This window comes from Vitis vinifera, chromosome 9, assembly GCF_030704535.1.
Source record: "Vitis vinifera cultivar Pinot Noir 40024 chromosome 9, ASM3070453v1".
In the NCBI taxonomy this organism is placed as follows: domain Eukaryota; kingdom Viridiplantae; phylum Streptophyta; class Magnoliopsida; order Vitales; family Vitaceae; genus Vitis; species Vitis vinifera.
The window spans coordinates 6606889-6629309 of NC_081813.1; the positions used below are offsets into that span (position 1 = coordinate 6606889).

Below are 22421 nucleotides of genomic sequence, written 5' to 3' on the forward strand. Positions count from 1 at the left end.
CGAACTTGGATCGTATTGTAAAATCGTAATAGACTTTTCAACCCTAATTTTATTACACTGTATGTTTGATTGGGAGGTGAATGATATTTTTGGATATTCATAGACGATTTGTTATTCAAATCATATTATATCAATACATTTTCAAAATATATGATTAAATGAATCAATTTAAATGATTGCATTGTAAAATTATAACGTTTTTACACTAAAATAATTTAGTATTTATCAATCTAGGTACAATAGAGCATAAGACCTTTTCAATATATGTTATACGACCATTTATGTGTTGGAAATGGTCATATAACTCATCAACTTGAGCTTTCATATGCACCTATAGACCACCTATACAAGCAACTTCGTGAATGCGTAATGGATCAATGGAGGCCAACATGCCATCAATTGAAGACCCATCAATGGGTTGTGAGGCTCCCACAATCGTGCAAAAAGTGCTTTCATGATGCCCTCAAGTACCATGCCCCTTGGCGCTTTGACCCCTACACAGTAATTCTAATCTTATCCTTCTCATTAGCAAGAGGGATGGCGATAGCTCTCCAGGTGTGGTTAACATGCTTAAACCATGAGCTTTTATTAATTGTTGTACGTGGGCCAAACACATGATACTCTTATTGGATATCAAATGCAATCTCAGGTGTGGTTAATTTTTGGAGTTTCCCTTGGGCAATCCCATTGACCTTAGATGGTTTTTGATATTATGGCAACTTACTGATAATCATCGGTTGTGGCAGATCAAGGCATGATGGAAGGATGGATAGAAAGTATATATCGCAAACATATTTAAAATTCAAACTAGCTTAATGTAGCTAGATAAACGAATATAGACAGGAAGTTCACAAGTCTTCCCATAAAGATTGTCGGGTTTTGTGGAGCCTCGTTTTGTTTGATCCGATTTGATGACCCAACCCGAATAATATTGTGTGGTCTTTTAATGGGAGATGACCCAAGCCGAGCACTCATGGACAAGCCTCTTGGGGATTCGAGGGCAGCACCCAAGGAAAAAAAACTTTTGGGCCCATTTAGCCCATTGTGGAAACGTCTTTTGTAATTAAGGTTTTTTAGTGTGGTATTGTTGTCGTGTTTCATATAGAGAGAAAATATTGTAGTTGAAAGTTGTACTCTCTATTCTTCCCTGATAATAGTGATATCCCTACAACTCCGTGGACGTAGGCAAATTACCGAACCACGTAAATATTGTCTTGTGCGTGTGATTGTTTTTCCTTAACATGTGTTTTCTCTATTTTTTTTTATTTCTCACAGGTCGAGGGTTCGACTTAATTCCCTTCAAAGACTTCCAACAATAGCCTCCAACTCACAAATCAAAACCTGAACCTCAAGCGAAACATGTGGAATGGTCTCAATATAATCAAAATGTTTGACAAATGGAATGAGGAAAGACCAGAATGATCTATCCATAGATCATAATCACTACTACAAAAATTGTAAATAATGGCGTTTAAATCCTTGGCGCTTCTAAAAAGTGACAAGGAATGCAATGAACAGTAATTGTATAAAAGAATAATGGCGGTTTATAAACATGGTGTTTTATGTAAGCGTCATTATTGCACTTCATCATTCTAGGCAGTTGTAAGAAGTGTCATTGTCTCCTATTATTTATATATAGTCATATTTCCCCATTTCTCAAACATCCCGCTTTGTCTCAACATATATCCCGCCTCATCTGAAAAAACCTAGAAAACTAAACCCATCATCCCTGATTTCTTGCCTTTAGCAAACTCGTCGGAGATGCCCTGATTTCTTGCCTTTAGCAAACTCGTCGGAGACGCCCAACTATCGAACGATCAACTACTGACTGGTGATAATGAGAGCACCTCATCGGAGACACCCAAAAACACTCCATTGTGTCAGGTAATTTCTAACAGTGGGTAAAAAAACAATAATAAAAAAAAATAGAATTGGAATCATGCGTTTTCAAAGCTTGAACGCAGTCAATCTATTAGAGTTTTCAAGATCTGGTATTTCAGTTGGAAAGGTTAAATTTTTTGGTTTGTTTGAGTGCATTTTGATTTGGGTTGTAGTTGGTTGGTATTCAGAGTGGTGTAGAGAACGTCAATGTCTGGAAATGGAGAAGAGGGGAAAGCCTTGGCTGGGAGCATTGGTGGTGGTGTCTTTGTTGTTTCAAAATCTTAGGGTTTCGTTGGTCTCTCAAGATTGAAGTAAGTGGTTTTTCATTTTGAGTGTTTGGTTGTAGGGAAAGTGGATAAATCAGTTACAAATATGCAGAAAATTTATTTCAAAATTGATTTTGGGGCTTTGAATTTTAATTTAGTTTGATGTTTATTTGGGTATGTACAGGTTTGGCTGCTTTGTTCCAATTTCAAAGAGAAAGAGAGTGGTGAGAGAAATGTTTGGGCTTTGGTGAATTGGGATAATGAGAGCTTCATCTCTGTTCGTGGTTTGAAGTGGAGTGCTCCAATTGGAAAGCAGCAATTTGTGAGTGATTCTTCCCTAAAAAAAACAATTATGGAATAATTTTCTATTGTGCTTTGGAATGAAATGATTCTTGTTGCTTCTTCTTGGAGGAGCTTTGCAGCATCCCCTGTTGATAGCTTCTTCCCAAGAACGAAATGAATGTGTTTGAGGATGATTTTGAAACATGGAGTCTTAAGGGCAGTCCTAGCAGGACTCGAGAGTACATGTTGGATGGCCATAACCCTTTGGAGCCCAGAATAAGTTCCGAATGGAACTATGGGCCTGAGCACTGAGACATCAGTTTTGCATAGAGTGTTTTCTCAGCAAGGATTAATTAATTGAAAATTCTGGCAGTAAAGAAATTGGCACTATTCTATTTTAGCCATAATCCAAGTGATTTTGTTAAAATGAACACAAAAGTTTCTTAATGATAATCATGGCATAACTGTTTGTAGACTGGGAAGAATTCAACTTTTTACTTGGTTATAAGTGTCATTAGCAAGGAGTTTGGGGGAACTTCCTTTAACATTATTTCAATAGATGTGGTTATATGTAGAACATGGAGTAAATAAATTATCACATGCCAATACAAGTTTAGTTTTGATGGATACTATTTGGGTAATCTGATGCGAGCTGGCATCCAAGGGACTAGCAAAACCTCTAGCCACGAGATAATGAAGAACTTTAAGCTGACTAGTTTTGGTTTACTACTAAGGCTGAAATTTTGACCTTTTTTGAAGGCTTGAAAGATGTCCTTTCCTAGGGGATGATATTTTCCCTTTTGAAAGATATTCTTCCATGGTCATTTCCTTTGCCCAATACCAAGAGACATGACTTCTAGAGCTACAATCATTAGATGATAGAGATGTTTGATTTATCAGAATACATGGAAATTTCTTTCTATTGGAAGCCTAGATTAGCTAATCATGCAATTAATGGAACCTACACATGGAATTGGGCTAAAAAAAAAAATGATTCACTAAAAAGTTCTAGCTTGTTACCCTCTGATTTTTATTTTTTTTAATGGGCAATAAAAGCTTAAACTGTAATTCCAACTGTTAGGATATTCAATACCTTATTTAGAGATTTCATTTGGTCAAAGCATTTAAAACTTGCAAAAATTTTCTTATATATCTTTCTCTTGATGGCAAAATTTGGGCTATTTTTTTTGGTGAATATATCAATGTTTTATTCCATTTTTGAGACTTTTTACTTTATTTGATCTGGAATCCTTAATGAAGTCAAAAGAGTGACAATTGTGGATCACTTAGTGTGTGCACGTCTATATATGATAAATTCTATATGGCAATATATAGAAAGCATTTCAAAGAATTAAAAATAAACCTTAAATATTTTTGGTTTTATAGGAATATTCTATATAGGATAAATTCTATATGGCAATATTTTGGTTTTATTTCCATTTAATAGAAAATGGAATTGACGCCCTAATATTTTTTAATTAAATATTCCTATGTTATCTTTATACTATTTTTAAATATTTTTTATGAATTAATTAAATATTTAGTAAATTTAATATTACTATATATATATATATTAATTAAATATATATTTCATTAATTACAATATTTTTTAATTACTATATTTAATTAATTAAATATTACCATATATACATTAATTCAATATTTTGATACAATGTAGTACGTTAAAAAATTGAATTAAAATTTAGATGTTCATTAAATTTAGTTTTATTTTACACTTTTCTTCTTCTACTTTCTATATTTTCTATAAAATCTATTTTGATTTTGGAAAAAAGGATGGGAAAAATATAATTTTAGTAAATATATTAATTCTCTAATCCAAATAAATAAAATCAATTTAATAAATAAATATAATTATAACACAAATACTATTGATTCTACCTAAAATATATTGAAGGTAGTTTGGAAGCATTTATCATAATGTTGGAAGTCTTTGGTAATAATCGAAAATGTTTTTCTCATAAACATTTAACATTTGGTAAATTTTAATTGTGATTTTGAAAATTTGTATTACCAAATGATAATTTTTGAACTAACTCATGAAATATGCATTTTTCACAAATTATTTTTTGGTAGCCTATTATATATATATATATATATATATTATAAGTTATTAAAATAATTTACTTGATTGATTATAAATATATTAAAAATAATTTACCAAACCATTTGAAAATAGAAAATAGTACAAATAAAATTGATAGCACAAAATTTAATTATAACCTAAAAACAATTTTAGGATATTTGGCTCTAAGGGGTATTTGGGATAAATTTCCTATTACCATGATTACTTAGTATAGATACTTAAAAGGTTAAAATTATAATTTCAAAATTTTTTTATTAAAATTTTAAAATTATGAACACTATGTTCCATGTTCATTACTATGTGCTCCTATATTATGATATATGGTTTAAAATTAATTCTCGATTTCTCCATTACGATGCACTATTTATTTATTTTACATAGGCATCTAGAATTTCTTCACATTTTATTTAGATGTATATTATATTAGTTTTATAATAAAGAGATTAAAATTTTAATCAAACAAAAAATATTTTTATTTTCATAATTTTTATTTTAAATGAAAAAGATATATGTTAAACCATATATTATCCCTATAATGCTTGTGAATTCTTCTCAAAAACACAAATCTAAAAAAAAAAAACCAAATGCAAAAGCACAACATAGAGACAAGTTTAAATTATATAGTTCACAAAATACCATTATAGGCTAAAATTTAGACAAAAATAAAATTAATTATTAAATATTGATTGTCTTATTATTTGTTTTGTAGGATAATTACTTGATGTGTATTTAAAATTGTCAATTTAGATTATTTTGATTAAATTTGGTGTGGACCTTTTTGTAGAAGATGTTGCTCTCTAAATTTAGAAGATGTTTTCTATTTTTTTTTTTTTTGGGGGCTATACTAAAAATTTAATGGATTATTGATGTTGATGTTCTCTTATCCCGTACTTGATTAATCTCTTGTTTTGTGTTTTAACTATTGATAGTAATTTTGTTGTAATTATTCTTAGGGTCACATATGTCAATTGGTATACACATTTGTTTTCCTATTATATTTTCATTGACATTTCTTTCTCTCTATTTCTAGAAGTCTTCACTTATATATCTTTTCTGAAATTGTAATTGATTTTAGTTTTTTGTGCATGTAGGTCATTTTTTTGGGAAATTAACCTTGTAGTTGGATAAGCTAGCATGAAGGAGTATGTTGAAGGCCAAAGCACAATTGGGTTGCATGTAAAGAAAAAATGGACTATGTCAAGGGACTAAACATTAAAGTTATGACATTTTTTTGTGGTTATTTTAATATATTTTAGCTTTTTTGTGTTTCTTGTTTATGAAATACAACTTCTTTATTTGTGATTAAATACTGCAATTTGGAAATGTATTACCAGGTGAAAAATTAGGTGCAATAACTAATTTCATTGGTACATAATTTTTTTTCTTATGTGTATGCATTATTTCAATAACAGGTGAAAAATTAGGTGTAACAATTATTAAACTAAAACTAAATTTAAAATTAAGCAATTATCTTCCTTGACGCTTTTACTAAGTGTCAAGGAATGAGAGTAACTACTAGTAACATTTATACAACCCAATAATGACACTAATAAATGTGTCAATATAGTGTGAACAACTAACAATGATACTTTTTAAGTGTCAAGGTTCTCTTCAATGGCGCTTTTTAGAAATGTCCTTATAGTTCGATATTTGAAACTGCTAAACAATGACACTTATATAAAGTGTCAAGGTTTCTTCTTCTCAACAATGGCGCTTATAAAGTGTCAATGTAGTTTGATATAACTAATGATGACACTTTTTTTAAGCGTCAAGGTTCTCTTCAATGGCGCTTTCTAGAAGCGTCATTGTAGACAAATACTTATTATGACAGGCTAGTAGATGACGCTTTGGGGAAGCGCCATTGAATGTATTTCTCGACACTTAAAAAGCGTCATGGTTAATGTTTTTTCTTATAGTGAATGCGAAAGAACATGCCTAAAACAATAGAGTCGATGTTCAAATAGAACATTAAAATGTAATAGGGATTAGTAACCTCGAAGAGGGAAGAAGCCCTTAGTCATAGTCCTTGAAAATCATAGGATTCATTGTATCATGAATAAGGTGAGCTCTCTCCTCTACCTCAACTCTATATATGATCATGAAAATAAGCATAATATAGCTCTTTATACTCAACGTCTATGAAACAATATATGGGCAAGCCCTCAACATCCCAAGGTTCCTCTACTAGGAACCGGAGTCAGATATAGGATTAGAAGACATATAATTTCTAAATGCATGTTAACGAGTATGTTTAAGCTTTGTGGATGGTTTTCCACATAAATTATTTGAAACTTTTGGGTTAATATGTATATACACACTTTTGTAGAACCATGGAACTCAATTCAGAATGGGTTCTGATTCGGAATGCGTGGTGTTATAGTCAACTAACAGCCAACCCATGGATTAATGTCAACCCCCTAGCGCCAAGGGATCTCAACCTCCAAAGAATAGGTTAGGTTAAAGATTCTTATTCAGGCCATTTTATAACAAAACCTTGCTGTCTGTACATGCCTGTGGAGAACTTTTTTACTCTCTGAAGATTTCCAATGTATAGCATAGGTTTACAATGAACCATAGAAAAACTAACAAAGAGCCAACTACAGCCAGTGTTCCATGTTGGATTTACCTAATAATATATTGCCTAAAGAGTGATCAAGAGAACCATTCATGCATCTAGAGTACTCTATTCTAAGGGCTATTAGTTGTTAGGCTGATTGAGTTGAAGTTCAGTTCTCAGGCTGCTTGTGGTTGTTCTTATGCTATAAATCCCTCTTGTACCCTATTGTAAGGGCATTCTAACTATAAATAAATTAATTTGTTTTGTAGTTTTTAGTGGTATGAGTCAATGACACCAGTTGGAGTTGCATGCCTTATAAGGCAGGGAGGCACTGGTCTTGCCGGGGGTTTGAATTAATCACCATGCGCATACTAAGGCCATGTTGGAGAATGAAAATTCTCCGTTTCATTCCTAGACTTCCTTAGATAAAGAATAAATTCGGTAATTTTAATTCTTATATTTAAATGTATATATAAATACAAGTTTGAAACGATTATTTGTTTCTATTTTAATGCTAAGTAATGATAGAAATAATTTTTTTTAAAAAAATTGATAATAATATTTGTACATATAATTTAAATAAATTTTTATTTTCATTAAAAAAAAAAAATCTTTTCATTTAAAAAATAGAACAACTTTGAGAGTTTTTTATTTTATTTTTTTGCTAAATAATAAAAACATGTTTGGGCTTGTGATTTAAAAACAAATATTTCTAACAAATTAATGCCACTATTTGATTATTGTTCTTGAGAAACAATTTTTAAAAGCAAAGTAATAAATTTAATAATTTTTAAAAAATAGTGTTAATAATTATTGATTTTAAATTATTATTTATTTTTAACAAAATAAATCAATTATTCTTTAATAATATTTATAAAAAATATAATTTGTGATTTTATTATAATATATACTATTCATATTTTATTAAAAACTATATATATTTTTAATTTATTTGTAATTACAATTTAATTGAATTTACAATTTTTTATTACAAAATTAAAATTAAAAAAAAATTATTTTACAAACAACTTATCTAAAATAGTTTTTGGTTTTTTAATTTTTAAAAATAAGTTGCATTAGGGAATCAAAATACGTCTTAGCTCTTTAGAATAATTCTTGATTCATTCCCATTATCAGTTAAATTATCCAAATATGAAAAAAAAAAAATGAAACATTTATTCTCGATCCTCATCCTCGCGTACCAAACATGACCTAAAAATGACTTTAGTTTTTTTTCCAAATAAGAAATGGTTAGTTGTTAGTGATTGTCAATGCATTGAGTTCATGTAGATATTTGAGTAATGAACTCCCCTTTCATTGTTACCACATATATGCATGCTATCCCTCTTAGAAGGCTGTCATGAAAGTGCGATTGGGAGTCCACCAATTTTAGAAAGCCTGTCATGAGAGGGAAATCATAGCATTGCAATCAAGGAGTTAATTCCATTGAATTCTTATATGTGACACTGTCTGAATTTAGACAATATTATCGCAAATCATTGTCCAATAATTAGTGGAAATTTTCTCCAATGTAACAGTTTTTCAAAACATTAGGACTCAAATTCTTTGGTTCAAATTCAATGAAGCTTTATAAGGAATTTGGACTTCCCATTTGAAGAAATTTGGACATATTAGGAGTGGACCTCCAAATGATCATCACTTAAAAACTAGGAAAATGTTCTAAGAATCTTGATCAGTCTCCATTCTTCTAGACTAATGTATGTAGTGCTTTAGCTTAAAGCAGTTTGAATTTATTGGGACCCCTACTTAGACAATATGGGGCCTAGTATAAATGCACATTAGAGCACATTGTTGAAGGAAAATGCACAATACAGCCCTTCAACCTTTCTTATGAAAGATAAAGCTACCTAACTCCTATAGCAAATTAAGTCTACATCAAATGCCACTTTTCTTTCTCACCTAACCACCATTAGATAAAACCCTAGAGGGTATTTTTCACTCTATAAAACCTCAATCTAAGGCTTATCCAGGGGTAATGGAGAATTGATTATCAAACCTACCACTTGGGTTGCCCCCACTTGAAGTCATTTTAGTCTTTATGATATTGTTATCTAGTGGAAATGCCTCCCTTGAGCCCAATCAATCTCCACCACATGGGCTTTGATTCCCCAAATTAGGTACTTCTAGTGACAGCTTGGATAGTCCAAAATTAGTTCTTTATATAGTCTAGCAATTTGAGATGGATATAGACTCACTTAAATTTTGAGAGAGATATCAAATCTATAAGATCCAAATGGAATAATTCCTCACTTATTTCATTGAAAATAATGTTTTTTTCCATGGTAAGCAGCATAAAAAACAGTAGAAAAGATAGTTTAAATTGCCTTACACTTCCCTTGAAGGAGACTCACAGTGTATATATCACTTGTTTTCAACTTCATTTCCACTAAGTATCTCTCTGCTGTGCCACTATATTGAATGCTTTAGTTTAATTCAATGATTACCAACCTTTCTTATAACATCAGCCAATTTATTATGTCCATGTTCAACAGTCATAACCACCCTTTTGTGATCGAATTTCAATAATTTGGTCACTTGTTTACATTTATCAACATGCTTGCTTCCTAAAGGGAAATTAGATTGTCTTTATTGGTGTAATAATCATTCGCCATGATATTTATGTTTTGCCTTTCATATCAAAGTATGGAGGTTACAGATTTGATTACACACATTTGGATATGATGATGGATTTATGATTTGTCTGCCACAATCCTTCAGTATAAGAAAATGCAAGTATCGGCTCACAATATCAACTCTCCGGTCTATTAAATTTTCTTAATATCGGCTTCATACATCCACAACAGATGTTGTTTCCATCACAAACCAGCATAAGTACTAATATTCTCTTATTTGATTTATCTTAGCAACTAATACATGTGACGTTTCTAACGACGAATTCATTACACATGTTATTGATTGATCATTCATGTCATTATCAAAACAAAGTAGGCATATTTTTCTCCCACACTAATGCTAATGATGGTTTGATGTATCCACTTGCTTATTGAAAATTATGGCTGTCTAGAATCAATTGGAGATGTCTTTATCAATGTTCTAATCGACATTTGTTTCGCTATTTATGCACGATGTATGCCCTTGTTAAGGTAACAGTAACTTGATAATCAAGGAGGTGTTTGCCTTACTGGACCATTTGACACATAGTGTTGAGATTACAATTGTTGCTTTCTGAAAATTAAACCATAATCTGCTAGAACATTATACCAGTACCATAAGTAAGATTCATGTTTCATTGCATTTGAGGCCACATGGTCGATCATATATATACCACCAGTAAGGATGGTAATGTGACAAAACAAGGACTGGGTCATGGCCATATATTTGATGCTAATAAAGTTTGAAATTGGCATGTCTTTTTCCCCTTGAAATGTCATGGCATATAGGCCACCACAACATAGAATCATAGACAAGGGAAAACAGACTGGATCACTTCAAATGGATGTGTTATATTTGTATGTAGAGTTTAATTGAAGCATGAGCTTGAGATTATCCATTGATATAGAGAGTTCCATCAAGCATATATCCCTACTTAATTTCAAAATCTTCTAGGAAACACAACACGGACAACAGTGCTCATGGTCTGTCCCTACTGATAATTAATGGTACTATACCATTTTCGCAATGATGTTAATTTTCTTTCGTAGTATGGAACTTTCGCAGTGTTCATTAATGAGGCAAAAAATTATCCAAAGGTAAATTAAAGTGATGAGAAAAGGAAGTTCGTGGACGAGAAAATAAGAAATAATCAAGACTTATAAATTCACAACTCCAATATCTTAGAGCACAATGTATAATTCAAAATGCTCACACCCCACACAAACACACAAAGAGAAACGAAGTTGATGAAACCCAATTCATTTATTTTGAACTCCTACCACAAAATATGACAGTTTTTTTATCTCTTCTTCTATATAGAACACTAGTTTATAGATCGATATATAGAAGGTCCCTTTTCTTTTGGGTGGGTTGGCGTTTAACTGAATACATTTTACACAGACACACAATTAACTTACCTCCGTGGAGGTCTAAATCAAGATATATATATGGCTAGAATTTATGCCCCATTCTTCTGAAGATCGAAGTAACAGCTGGTACTTTGAAAAATCAAACACAATGCCATGATGGTGACTGCACATGGGAGCTCCCATGTATTGGCAAGCCCCATGTGAATTTTCAAGTACTGGGCTGACCTTCAATTCCTGTTTAGCAGTTCCTCTATCATCTGCAATGCAATCCTCTCCTCTTCATCCATCCCATGATCCCCACTACCTTCCCTTAATCCTGATGATGAGGTCTCTGGAGTGTCCACCATGGCCACTTCCGCCTCCGCTCCTGCCTCCGCCGCCTGCTCATTCTTCTTCCCAAGCTCCACTGTCATCACCCAATTGGAGTCGGATCGCGTCCCCGCCCGCTTCTGCCACACTCCTATATTGGAATTCTCGGTGTCCAGCCTTAGGCAAGTGAGGGAGGGAGATGGGGATTTACAACATTTACGCAGCTTGGCGCTGAGTATTGCAGAAAGAGCGGTGGGAGAGGAAGAGGACGACTCCTCATTGTTGGCGTGATTCACGGCAGTGGGGAAGTTTGTTTTGGCATTGCGCCCGCTCATCATCACCGCCGCCTCGTCGTAGGCTCGAGCGGCCTCTTCTGCAGTCTCAAACGTCCCTAACCACACCCTCCTCTTGCTACAAAGCACAACAAAGAATATGCATTTGAAACTAACATGAAAATTGCCTAAAAGAGATGAGGAAAACAAAAATACAGTAGATACATGAAGAGAAGGACAAGAATTAGAAGAAAGGAATGTGGAGAATACAGTAAAGGGTGGCGAATTTCAGCGACCCAGGAGCCCCAGTGGCGCTGCCTGACTCCTCTGAACTTCTTTGTCTGTACCATGTTCGAGAATGTGAATGTAAGAGAGAGAGAGAGAAATGAGAGAGATGATCATAATAAAAATCGGGGGTTGTGCGATAGAAATATAAAGGGCTTGTACGGCTAGTTGGTAACATTTAACAAAGGGAGGATACGATGTCGGTGAGCTAACTGCTTTGGAGTTATTACCACTCACTGCCCTTTGCTGTGGTCCACTGCCTTTCCCTCTTTCCCCCTCACTCCCCGGAGGACTTTCCCCCTATATTTATTCATCCAAATGCCTTCTCCCAACCCCCGCATAAAATCAAATTTCCCACTCCAAAAATTTGAAGTAGTCAAATAACCCATCAACAATATGAATAGTTTTACTGGAAAAATATTGAAAAACCTTGTTATCTTCTTGGTTGATATGAGGAAAATGACAAGAAACTTTTGAGGGTGCTCCATCAGATCATTCATATCCTCCATCCATTACCAAAATTTTATTACAGTACTTCTGCAACCTTTGAATTTGATACAGGTAGGTCATGATAAAAAAAAAACTGTTCAATTTAGAAGTAAATAACAGTTCCATCCAAAATGTATTTCTATAGAAGGTTGGAAATCATACGAGAAAACTACAAGTAAAAGATGTGAATCCACATGATATTTCGTGTAGTACGGAAAGAGAAAATTGCTTCTTTTGTGTACAAATGTACAGACTCCCAATCCCTTCTCCGGGGGATGAAAAAGCAATGGAGAAAGAGCCAAACTTAACACCCTATATCCATTTATTACCATTGAGTTTCAGAGTTTGGCACCACTGGGTGTGCAGGTAGCTTGGCTGTTTACATAAAACAAAGAGAGAAAGAAGACCCACCAAACATTTATGGGAAGTAAATTGTATGGGGATCCACTGCACATATCCGTTCTTTTGCGGAGCCGTGACAGTGGCCTTGACAACTGACTCTTGTCATATGAGTAAACGAAAGTACAGTACATGGTGAAAGCTCACAAATTATCTCAATCATCAATGGCCATGCCAAGATCATTCAAGTGAATTGAACTTGAAGTTCATTTGGCAATGTAGTTGGAGCCCCATATCTCTATATATATATCTCTAGTCATCTAAGATCAGGTTTTGATCTAAATATTTTTCATCATATTATAAGACTCTTATCATTTTATACATAATAAACAAATGTCACACACTGAGTAGGAAGAATGGACCCTTTGGAGATATTACATGAATTTTTTTTAATATCAACGAGTAAGGAAAAGTTGAAATGTTTTACTGCATGTAATATATTCATGAATGATCCACTTGGTACAATTGATGTCAAAGGTATGAAGTAGATGTGAGAGTAATGTTAGAAATGATTGTGCTGATAATGGTATATGAAGAAGGGTATCGTATCATTAGCTGTGACATTCATGATAGTGTAAGGTCATTCATGTTTATACATGACAGGAATACTATAAGCCTGTTGGGGGTAATTTATGGATTGAAGTAGAAATAGTTGTCACTGTGGTATTGAAGTTATACTTAAGACCTATATTTTTAAAATATCTTTATTAAAAGTGAGGATAATTTTGAGGTTTTTAAAGATTTTGATAATTAATTATCGATAAAAGAAGTAAAAATAATTTTCATTGTGGCATTGAAGGTATACTTAAAGACCTATATTTTAAAAATATCTTTGCTTATATTAGGTTATCATAATGTTATTCTTAAACCCGAGGTTATTCAATAAAAGACTCGTTTGCCATATAACTCTTTTAAAATATATGTCCTTGTATGAATGGATGTATCATAAAAGACTATTCAAATATTTCAAAAAATCACTCAATGATAGATTCTTAAAATAGACTTATCAGATGATGTGATGTCAATTAATTTTCCAAAGAAATAATCAAAATTTCATTCAACACATTCTTATGCTTTCCAACTACATTTAAGAATTTTAATATCCCTCAAAGTTGCTTTTCCCTTTAGACTTTTCAAATGTCTCTGTAAACATGCAGGAAGGACAAGTTAAACTTTCTACCATCAACCATGCGTAGGACCTCCAAACTTTTCACACTGAAATTAAATTAATAGCCTTAAGATTGAGCTCGACTATGAGAGAATGATATTTTAGATAGGTCAATTAATAAATTTGGACCAATCAAAATGACACGAAAATGGAAATGAGCTAGTGACATTTCATTAGTACTTGTCTCACTTTTCACAAGAAAACAAAAGGTAGAAGTTGGTCGAAATAATAAAGATGCAATAGCCTTTGGCTTATGAAAAAGTTTCTTTTGGTGTTGGGATGGGGTAGGCCTAACAGTGCCATAAAACTAAAGTATAGGGGTCACAAAAGAAGAGTTGACCCTTCTAAACTTAAAGTCATATTTAGTTGAGTTGGTCTGACAAAATATTTTAATGCCACTAGCTTTACTTGGACCCAGCTCAATTAATAAAATCCAGTCAATATCTCAATAAAAAGGATTCAAACTAACTGTTAGATTGGGTACAAACCAACAGAGGGAAAATTGCATAGAAATTAACACTTTTTCACTGTACTGTACCCCCAAGTACTCTCTCAAACCACCACTATTTACCATTCCCATAATTTGAGGCTCTCGTCTCAAAGTTTACATTTTAAGAAGGGTTGCATTGCTTGTTCCATGAATATATTCTTGAATGAGAGGAGCTTAGTCTACTATATATGGTTAAGAGTAACTACTCTTTCTTAATTTATTTGACATGTACATTGAAGCATTGATTTTTTTATTTTTTTTAATCTAAGTTAATAAAAAGTATAGTTGATAGAAGTTCGGTGTTAAAAGAGGTTTCTTGTTTGAGGGCAGACAATGGCATTTAATTTGAGTAGGCTAACTGCTGTCATGAAGAAAATAAGGAGGACCATTGATATCCTGGCTCAGCTTGGCATGGCCCTAGTACATGATGGTAATGGAGGTTAGAAGTTAGAGGTTAGGGGTTGGCCTCACCTGCCACATGGGTACAAAATTAAGGGAATTAAGGGATTCATTGTAAGGTCAATATTTACTACATTGATAAAGGTTAGTCTAGCTAATATGATAATTTATTATCATGGTAAAATCGAAGATCTTGTTCCAGGAATTAGTATATATATAATCAGGATAAACTTTATGGAAATGTAGCCTTTTAATTAAGAATTAGGATTTAAGGAGTTTCAAATATGATTGGAATTTCAAATTGGAGTAGTAAGTTCAACTATTTGGATGAATTTTTTCATTGACAAATGATCCGTTTGAATTTATTATATAATGTCATTTATATTGCTACAAAAAAACCTTGAGCTACCAATCGAACTTTCTATCCTTCTATTGATCAACCAAGATGGATCTTTATCTTATAATTAAACTCACCGACATAATATAGGATTCACATCTTTGGATGGAGGCATAGGACCCAAGTTTGATTATGATACAATGGTACAATCTCGTCTTTTATTGTCTTTCATTATTTCATGTTTAAAATAGTACTTCATCATTCAACAACTTTTTTTTATTTAGGTGTGCTTCATTTTCTTAAGTTTCCTCTCTCTCTTTTTAAACAAATCTTTCAAGCCTTTATTCAAGTTAATTATTTAAAAAAAAAAACATAGAAAGTTCCTATTCTTCACGGTTAAATATGATGGAACTAATTATTTCCTCTTTTGGTAGACTAATTTAGTGAACTCGATGATAGCAAAGGATATGTTAAAAATCTTGTTCTTCTTATTTTCTTGTTGAATAACATGTCATTTAGTTTCCTTTAGTTGGCTACCTTACATTCTTAAAGCATTCAATATTGTACTTTTTGGATCCTTTGTATTGCATTTTATTTCTATCTCTTTTTCTTGCCTTCCGTTGTTAATTTGTCAGCTTCTTCTTTGCTTTCTAGCTTGCCTTTCTTTCCGATCCTCCAAACATGTCACCATCTCAAATTACCTCTTTTTGTACTAAAAAGCACTTCCTCTCCATTTTTAGATAAACTTCTAACCATTTTCTTAGTTGACACAACACATGGTCTAATCTTGTTATAGATGCAAGGGTTATACTTCAGCTAGACTTATGCCATCCCTAGGGACATGGGCATTAAGCTTCAGGAAAATAGGAAGGAGTCTTTAGATACCTAACCCTTTAGATCAAAGTTGAACTCCATCTACTTTCCTCGTGAAAATTTCAATGCAAGCCCCCATCTACCTCTACCAACCATGGTCCATCAGTTCTTTATTATACTAAGATTTGTACCCTATGCTCATTCAGTATGTAAACATTGTAGGGACCCCTCCCCTTGGGAAACACGTGGCACGCAGCTCATAGTGACGCGTGGCACGTGTTATCAGCCGGACCATCATCATCCGGATTCCCCTAAGGATATGCATGGTGCAGTTATCCTATCCGGACCGCCTCAAGGAAAGGCAAACGACATTTCATCTTCTCCTATCCAAGGAAGAGCAAACGACGCTGGCAGAGCGTACACATCCGGATAGTCTCCACAACACATCCGGATAATCAGCATGAGCCATCCGGATATAAATCTTCTGGATGGTCAATTAAAGTAAAGCGAGTCTTACACGCAATCACAACAAGCAGCCATGGCACACATCCCATCACCTGCAGAATGAGAAGACAAGAGGAAGTGACAGCAAGTCACTTCCCACGATCATTCTGCATAATCGCTTCCCACGATCTCTGACGGCCGCATCACCTACCATAGTCTCTGACAGCCATTCGTAGGATGATAGTGCTCCTACTAACACCTATTGTCATCATCACAACAGAAAAGATCTCCTCACCATTAATGAGAGGAACAGTACCCCTGAAGCTGGATATATATACCTTCGCACGAAGAAGAAAGGGGATCTCCTGGTAACCTCTTGATACCTAGAAAAAGGCCAACTGATTTATATATCTCTTTCTCACCATGGCTAATAAAACCATCGGAGGGTGCGTCCGGACACCCTGTCCGGATGCCTTTTGCAGGTGCAACCACTGAATCAAGAACCCCTTGTGTGTTGAGAATCACGTATCCATCCATATAGCAGCAACGTGGACCATCGGATACGCGAGGCGACAACAAACATGATTCATATTCTCATTAGTGTGTTTACTTTGAGTCACCTATACAAACTTGAATTAGGGTTAATGGAAGGGATAATCTTTGTCTACATAGTAAAGTTGGGCCACCTATACAAGCATGTAAATATGCTTATAATTAATGTACTAAAGTGAATTAGTTTATAATATAAAATATATATCCACTTATAATAATCCATAATCTAATAAATAAAGCATGATATTTATTCAATACTTCTAAATTAATATTTGATTTCAAAAGATGATTTCTAGATGGTTAGGTATGATTGCTAGTCATCATGGGTTGAAATTTTGATTATGGGTTTTGAGCCTTTTTGTTATCCTTGGCTTTGACCATACTCCTAAAACAAATTGGAACCTCTTTCTCGACCTTGTATTTTTCTTGGGTACGTATTCTAGTTATCAAAGTGCTTATCTTAGTCTTGATTTAGCCCCCAAATTTTTTTTTACTCATGTCTTGTTCAATCTATTGAACATGAATTTCTCTTCAAAGTCCATAATTCTAACTCATTCCTTCCTCCACATTCTCCACATGGTTTAAAAGTCCTTAACTTAACACCATGCACAACCCCTTGATCACTTCACCATCTCACTCTCACATTCTTCTAGTGCATGTTTTGGTACTACCACCGCACAAAATTGAACCCACTTGCCTTTCTCAAGCCATGTATAACAGTGTCGATACACTCTTACATAATGGAACCTGTAAACTGTTCATGCCTCCTCATCTAAGTCAAAATGTCATTAAGTACAAATGGCTTTTTCAAATTGAAGGTCATCTTAATTAGAGTATTGCTCAGTACAATAATCTTCTTGTAGTAAAAGGCTTTCTATCATGAAACTTGCAATTCACTAATGAAACCAATCACGGTTCATATTTTGTTATCCATTGCAATTACTCATGAATGGTCCATTCGAAAAAACTTGATGTGAAATAATGCCTTATTGAATAGAAACTTACTAAAAAGGTTTTCATCCCTCAACCTTCAAATTTTTTGTGAACAATTTCAATCCCTCTTATGTTAACCACCTAAGGAAAACTATTTATGTTCTTAAGCAAGCACCTTGAACTTGGTATAGTGAGCTCAAAAGCTTTCTCCTCTTATGACTTTGTCAATTTAAAGATAGATATATCTCTTTTTATTTACGATTATAATTCTATTATAGATATTTTTTTTATTTTTTTTTATGTAGATAATTTTTTCATAAAAAAATGATAATATTTTTATATTAATGCAGTCTGTCCACAATCTCTCCAACCTATTTTTAGTTAAAGACTTAAGATCCATACATTACTTTCTCAATGTGGAAGTTACTCCCACACCTAATTAATGGCATGCTACTCACATAGGAAAATAATCAAAAGAAATTTGCCAACACATTTCAATATATAAGATGCAAAGGAGATTCACACACCACTCCCCACCTATGCGGCTCTTGTTCTTGACAATGGAAATCCTTCCACAAAAGTAATAACTTTCCATAGCATTGTTGGGACCTTACAATACCTCTCAATCACAAGACTTCATCTTGCTTACTCTATCAACAAACTCTTACAATCCATGCATCATCTAACAACAACCCATTGGGTTGTTACTGTTTCCTTTGCCACCTTAAAATTACAATTAATTTATCATGGCTTGTTGATTCAACTACATAACCAATGAAGCTACACGCTTTTTGATGCTAATTGGCCTAGTAATTAAGATGGTCACACCTTAACCACAACTTATATTGTTTATATGGGAAGTAATGCCATATCTTGATCTTCTAAGAAGTAGAAAACAACTTTTTATTAAGTTAAACATTGTGTTATCTCTTCAACAATTGCTGAACTTTGCTAATTTTAATCTTTACTGAGCGAACTTGGCATCCCTCTGTCCACCAAGTTGACAATCCACTACAACAATGTGGGAGCAACATGTCTATGTGTCAATCTTGTCTTCCATTCTTGTATGATGTCTTCAATTCACGTATGGAACATACCTCCATCAACCATCTCAACTATCATTTCTAGTGTGACAAAGTTGAACATGGTTTCCTTGTTGTCTCATATGTATCCCCATACATGACCAGAGAGCAGATGCACCCACCAAGCCTCCTTTACAATAGTATTGCACCCAACTTCAAACTAAGATTGGAGTCTTCAATGAGAGCTCCATCTTGCGAGGTAGGATATACAAAATACCATCTTCCAAGTGAATGACCCATGACTGTAGAACTCACATTGATTGTGGATCATGTTTTTTTTAAGCCAATTTCTTTCCCTAATATTTCCTGAATTTAGGTGTTGTGATTTTTTTTTCATAAATAAGTAAATAACCCTTATATTTACACACAACTACTCAAAGAAAAGAAATATAATGTTTTTTTCCAAATTACATAACTTGTTACATTGGTTATATTTATATTACTTTTGTTAAGAAAATAAAAATGAAAAAAAAAATCCAAATATGTTTTATGATATTTAGATTACATTGAGTTATAAAAAAAATATTAAAGGAAAACAAATTAGGGGAATACATTAAAATAAATAAAAAAATAAAAAAATCCTCTTCATTTTTCTTAAAAGAAATGTAAAGAACTTTATTCAAAAATAATTAATTTTCTTTTCCTCAAATTTTTCATGAAAAATATTTAGAAAAAGGAAATAAAAATTATAATTTATCTTTCTCTTATATCCCATTTTCCTTGTTTCCAACATGGCTACAACCCAAAATTGGGAAATTTTTCATTCTTCATTCTTGGTCCATTTTTTATTATAATTTCATTCTTCATACTTAAGAAGCTAAGGGGTGACCCTTACTTGGGGTTAATTCTTGTCTTTTCTTTGTCCATTTTTTATTAAAGAAATGGAATGGAATTATTGTAATTTATTGCATATTACTTTTTTTAAGAAATAAAAAGTGAATTAAGATTTTGGAAAAGAAAGAATGAGGAATTAGAATTGTAGAGAATGATATATATATATATATATATATAATCATAAATGGATTTTCTACAATTATTTAAGAATTAAATACAAAATAAATGTAAACTTGTAAAAAAATTATAAGTATTTTTAACAAAAAAAAAATAGCAACACACGTCGTCATCGGTTTCTTAATATTTTTAAATACTTTCAAACTACATATATTTATCATTTTACTATTAAATATGTTTCAAAATCACATATATTGCATAATTTATCATACATATATTGCTTGCTTAAAAAAATAATCTTACTATTTGTATTATTAGTACTTGTTTTATCATTTCTTAGAGATTTAAAAAAATATATTTTATGAGTTCGGATTAATTTTCATTTTAATGAATTTTTTTCTAGAATTTTGGTCCATTATTTCCAAAAAAACCCAACTATTAATATTTTATAAATTTATACCATTTCTACTCTTGATTATATCATATGATCTAAATATGATGAGCGCAAAATAGAAAGAATGATTATATCTAGCAAGCCCAAACAAAGGAGAGTGTAGTGCACCAAAATTTTTTAAAAACAATTATATAACATCCTCTATCTTAACATCGTGGTCATGATTAAAATGTTGAAATAGGAAATAGAAATAAAAATTCAATTTTATTTTTATCTAATATTATGATTTAAAGCCTGTTTAATAGTGATTTTAAAAAATGTTTCTAATATTTTTAACACCTAAATTTTTTTATTATTCAAGTATTAAAAATGCTAAAAATATTTTTTAAAATCATTATCAAATATACTCTTACTTCTATTTTCATCGAATTTCTATTTCTATTCCCATGTATAGACTCACCATAACTTGTACATAAGCTGATGGTCCAACTAAAAGTGAAGATGGTGTAAATGAAGGTGATATTTATTTAGGATAGCATGTGAGAGAATTGGCCCATCATGTGTACATTTATGTGATGGGGTCTCACCTTAAAATCCTGTGGGACTCACTCCTGCATGTCATAGCAATCCAACTTGCCAAGGGATTCTTCTTCTTTGTCATGCTTCTCAATCAAGGAAGTGTGGTGTCTCCTAGAAGAGTCCACCACCCGGCTTCATTCTTTGTGACGTCTCAGAGTTAGAGATGACAGTTGTCTGTTGATCCAACCACACAACAATAAAAATAAAGAAAAATTAAGAGATTTTAACATGGTCCGGGAATTTATATGATGCCTATGACCATAGGATACACCACCATTCAAGAAACCATTAATCAAAATAAGGATGAAAAGTTACAAAGGTAAAGTCCTTCTTATAATTTGTGTTGCATATATTTTTTCTCTCACAAACCTCAAATCATAAGAGAGTTAAAAATACAATAGGAGGTAAACTCGTTTGTCAATAAATAAGAAAAAAAAATATTTAAGAGACTATTTTCTTAAACCCCTATAACCTCAATAACAAGCCTAACTTTCAACACCCTTCAGACTCGTTCAGACTTCATAATTCAATAATATTTTATTTTATTTACTTCTCTTTATGATTAGGATGATGTTTCACTTTGACCCTTTTTTATTCTTTGTATTATGACTTTTGTAAGGATGATTTTGGACTTATAAATATGGCAAGGAATAAACATAGTTACTATCATTAGTTATTTTATATTAATTAAGAAATGCAACCACTTAAAACAATAGGAAGTAGTAGAATTGTAGAGCTTGTTTGAGAATTTTTGTTCTTAAAAATAAAATATTAGTTTCTAGATATGAAAATTCGTTATAATTTTTTTTTTTTAAATATAGGGCTCGTTTAACCATGTTTTAAAAAGCAAGTTTAAAAAATATGATCGGGTTCATATTTTTATTTTGCTTTTAAAAATTAGTGAAAACGACTCCTACTTGTTCTTTATTTCACTTTGTTTTTAAAAATTGTTTTCAGAAAACAATAGTATTAAAAAATTTTAAAACGGTTTTCTGCTTTTAAAAATAGGAAATTATTTTTAAATCACATAACAAAACAAACTTATAGTATTTCTTTATTTTATTTTATTTTGTAGTTATTTTTACTTGTTTTTTTAACTATTTAAAAAAATAATGGTATAAATATAAATAATGATTAAAAATAAAACACTATAAATAAAAATCAATTTTAAAAATATTTAAAAACATAGAAAACAAGTTGGGAATATTTCAAACACTTCAACAAACTTCTATTCTAAAAATATTAGAAAACTATTATTAAAAACAGTTATTAAGCATATTACTTTTATACATGTTTTTGAAAACATTTTTCAAGGGGTCATAGTTTTCCTTGATTAATGATTTTGTGTTTGCCATGGCCAATAATGTTGTCTATGTTCAATGTTCAAAGTTCCAACTCTGCCACAAAACCAAGTCCCTATCATATCACATG

General features: G+C 32.2%; 1 protein-coding gene and 1 long non-coding RNA gene across 2 annotated transcripts; one reads left to right on the top strand and one right to left on the bottom strand.

The window, feature by feature from the left end:
• The first annotated feature begins 1685 nt into the window (after positions 1 to 1685).
• LOC104880260 (uncharacterized) lies at positions 1686 to 2464 on the top strand. The gene is made up of 3 exons (XR_786583.3): positions 1686 to 1884; positions 2070 to 2192; positions 2332 to 2464. It is a non-coding gene; the product is annotated as an uncharacterized LOC104880260 (long non-coding RNA).
• An 8504-nt stretch (positions 2465 to 10968) lies between these two features.
• LOC100250826 (ethylene-responsive transcription factor WIN1) lies at positions 10969 to 12087 on the bottom strand. Its single transcript, XM_002268377.5, has 2 exons — positions 11946 to 12087; positions 10969 to 11814 (listed from the first exon to the last, which is right to left on the bottom strand). Exons 1-2 carry the CDS (start codon positions 12023 to 12025, stop codon positions 11322 to 11324), a joined length of 573 nt encoding a protein of 190 aa, XP_002268413.2. The 5' UTR covers positions 12026 to 12087; the 3' UTR covers positions 10969 to 11321.
• Between the last annotated feature and the right edge of the window lie 10334 nt (positions 12088 to 22421).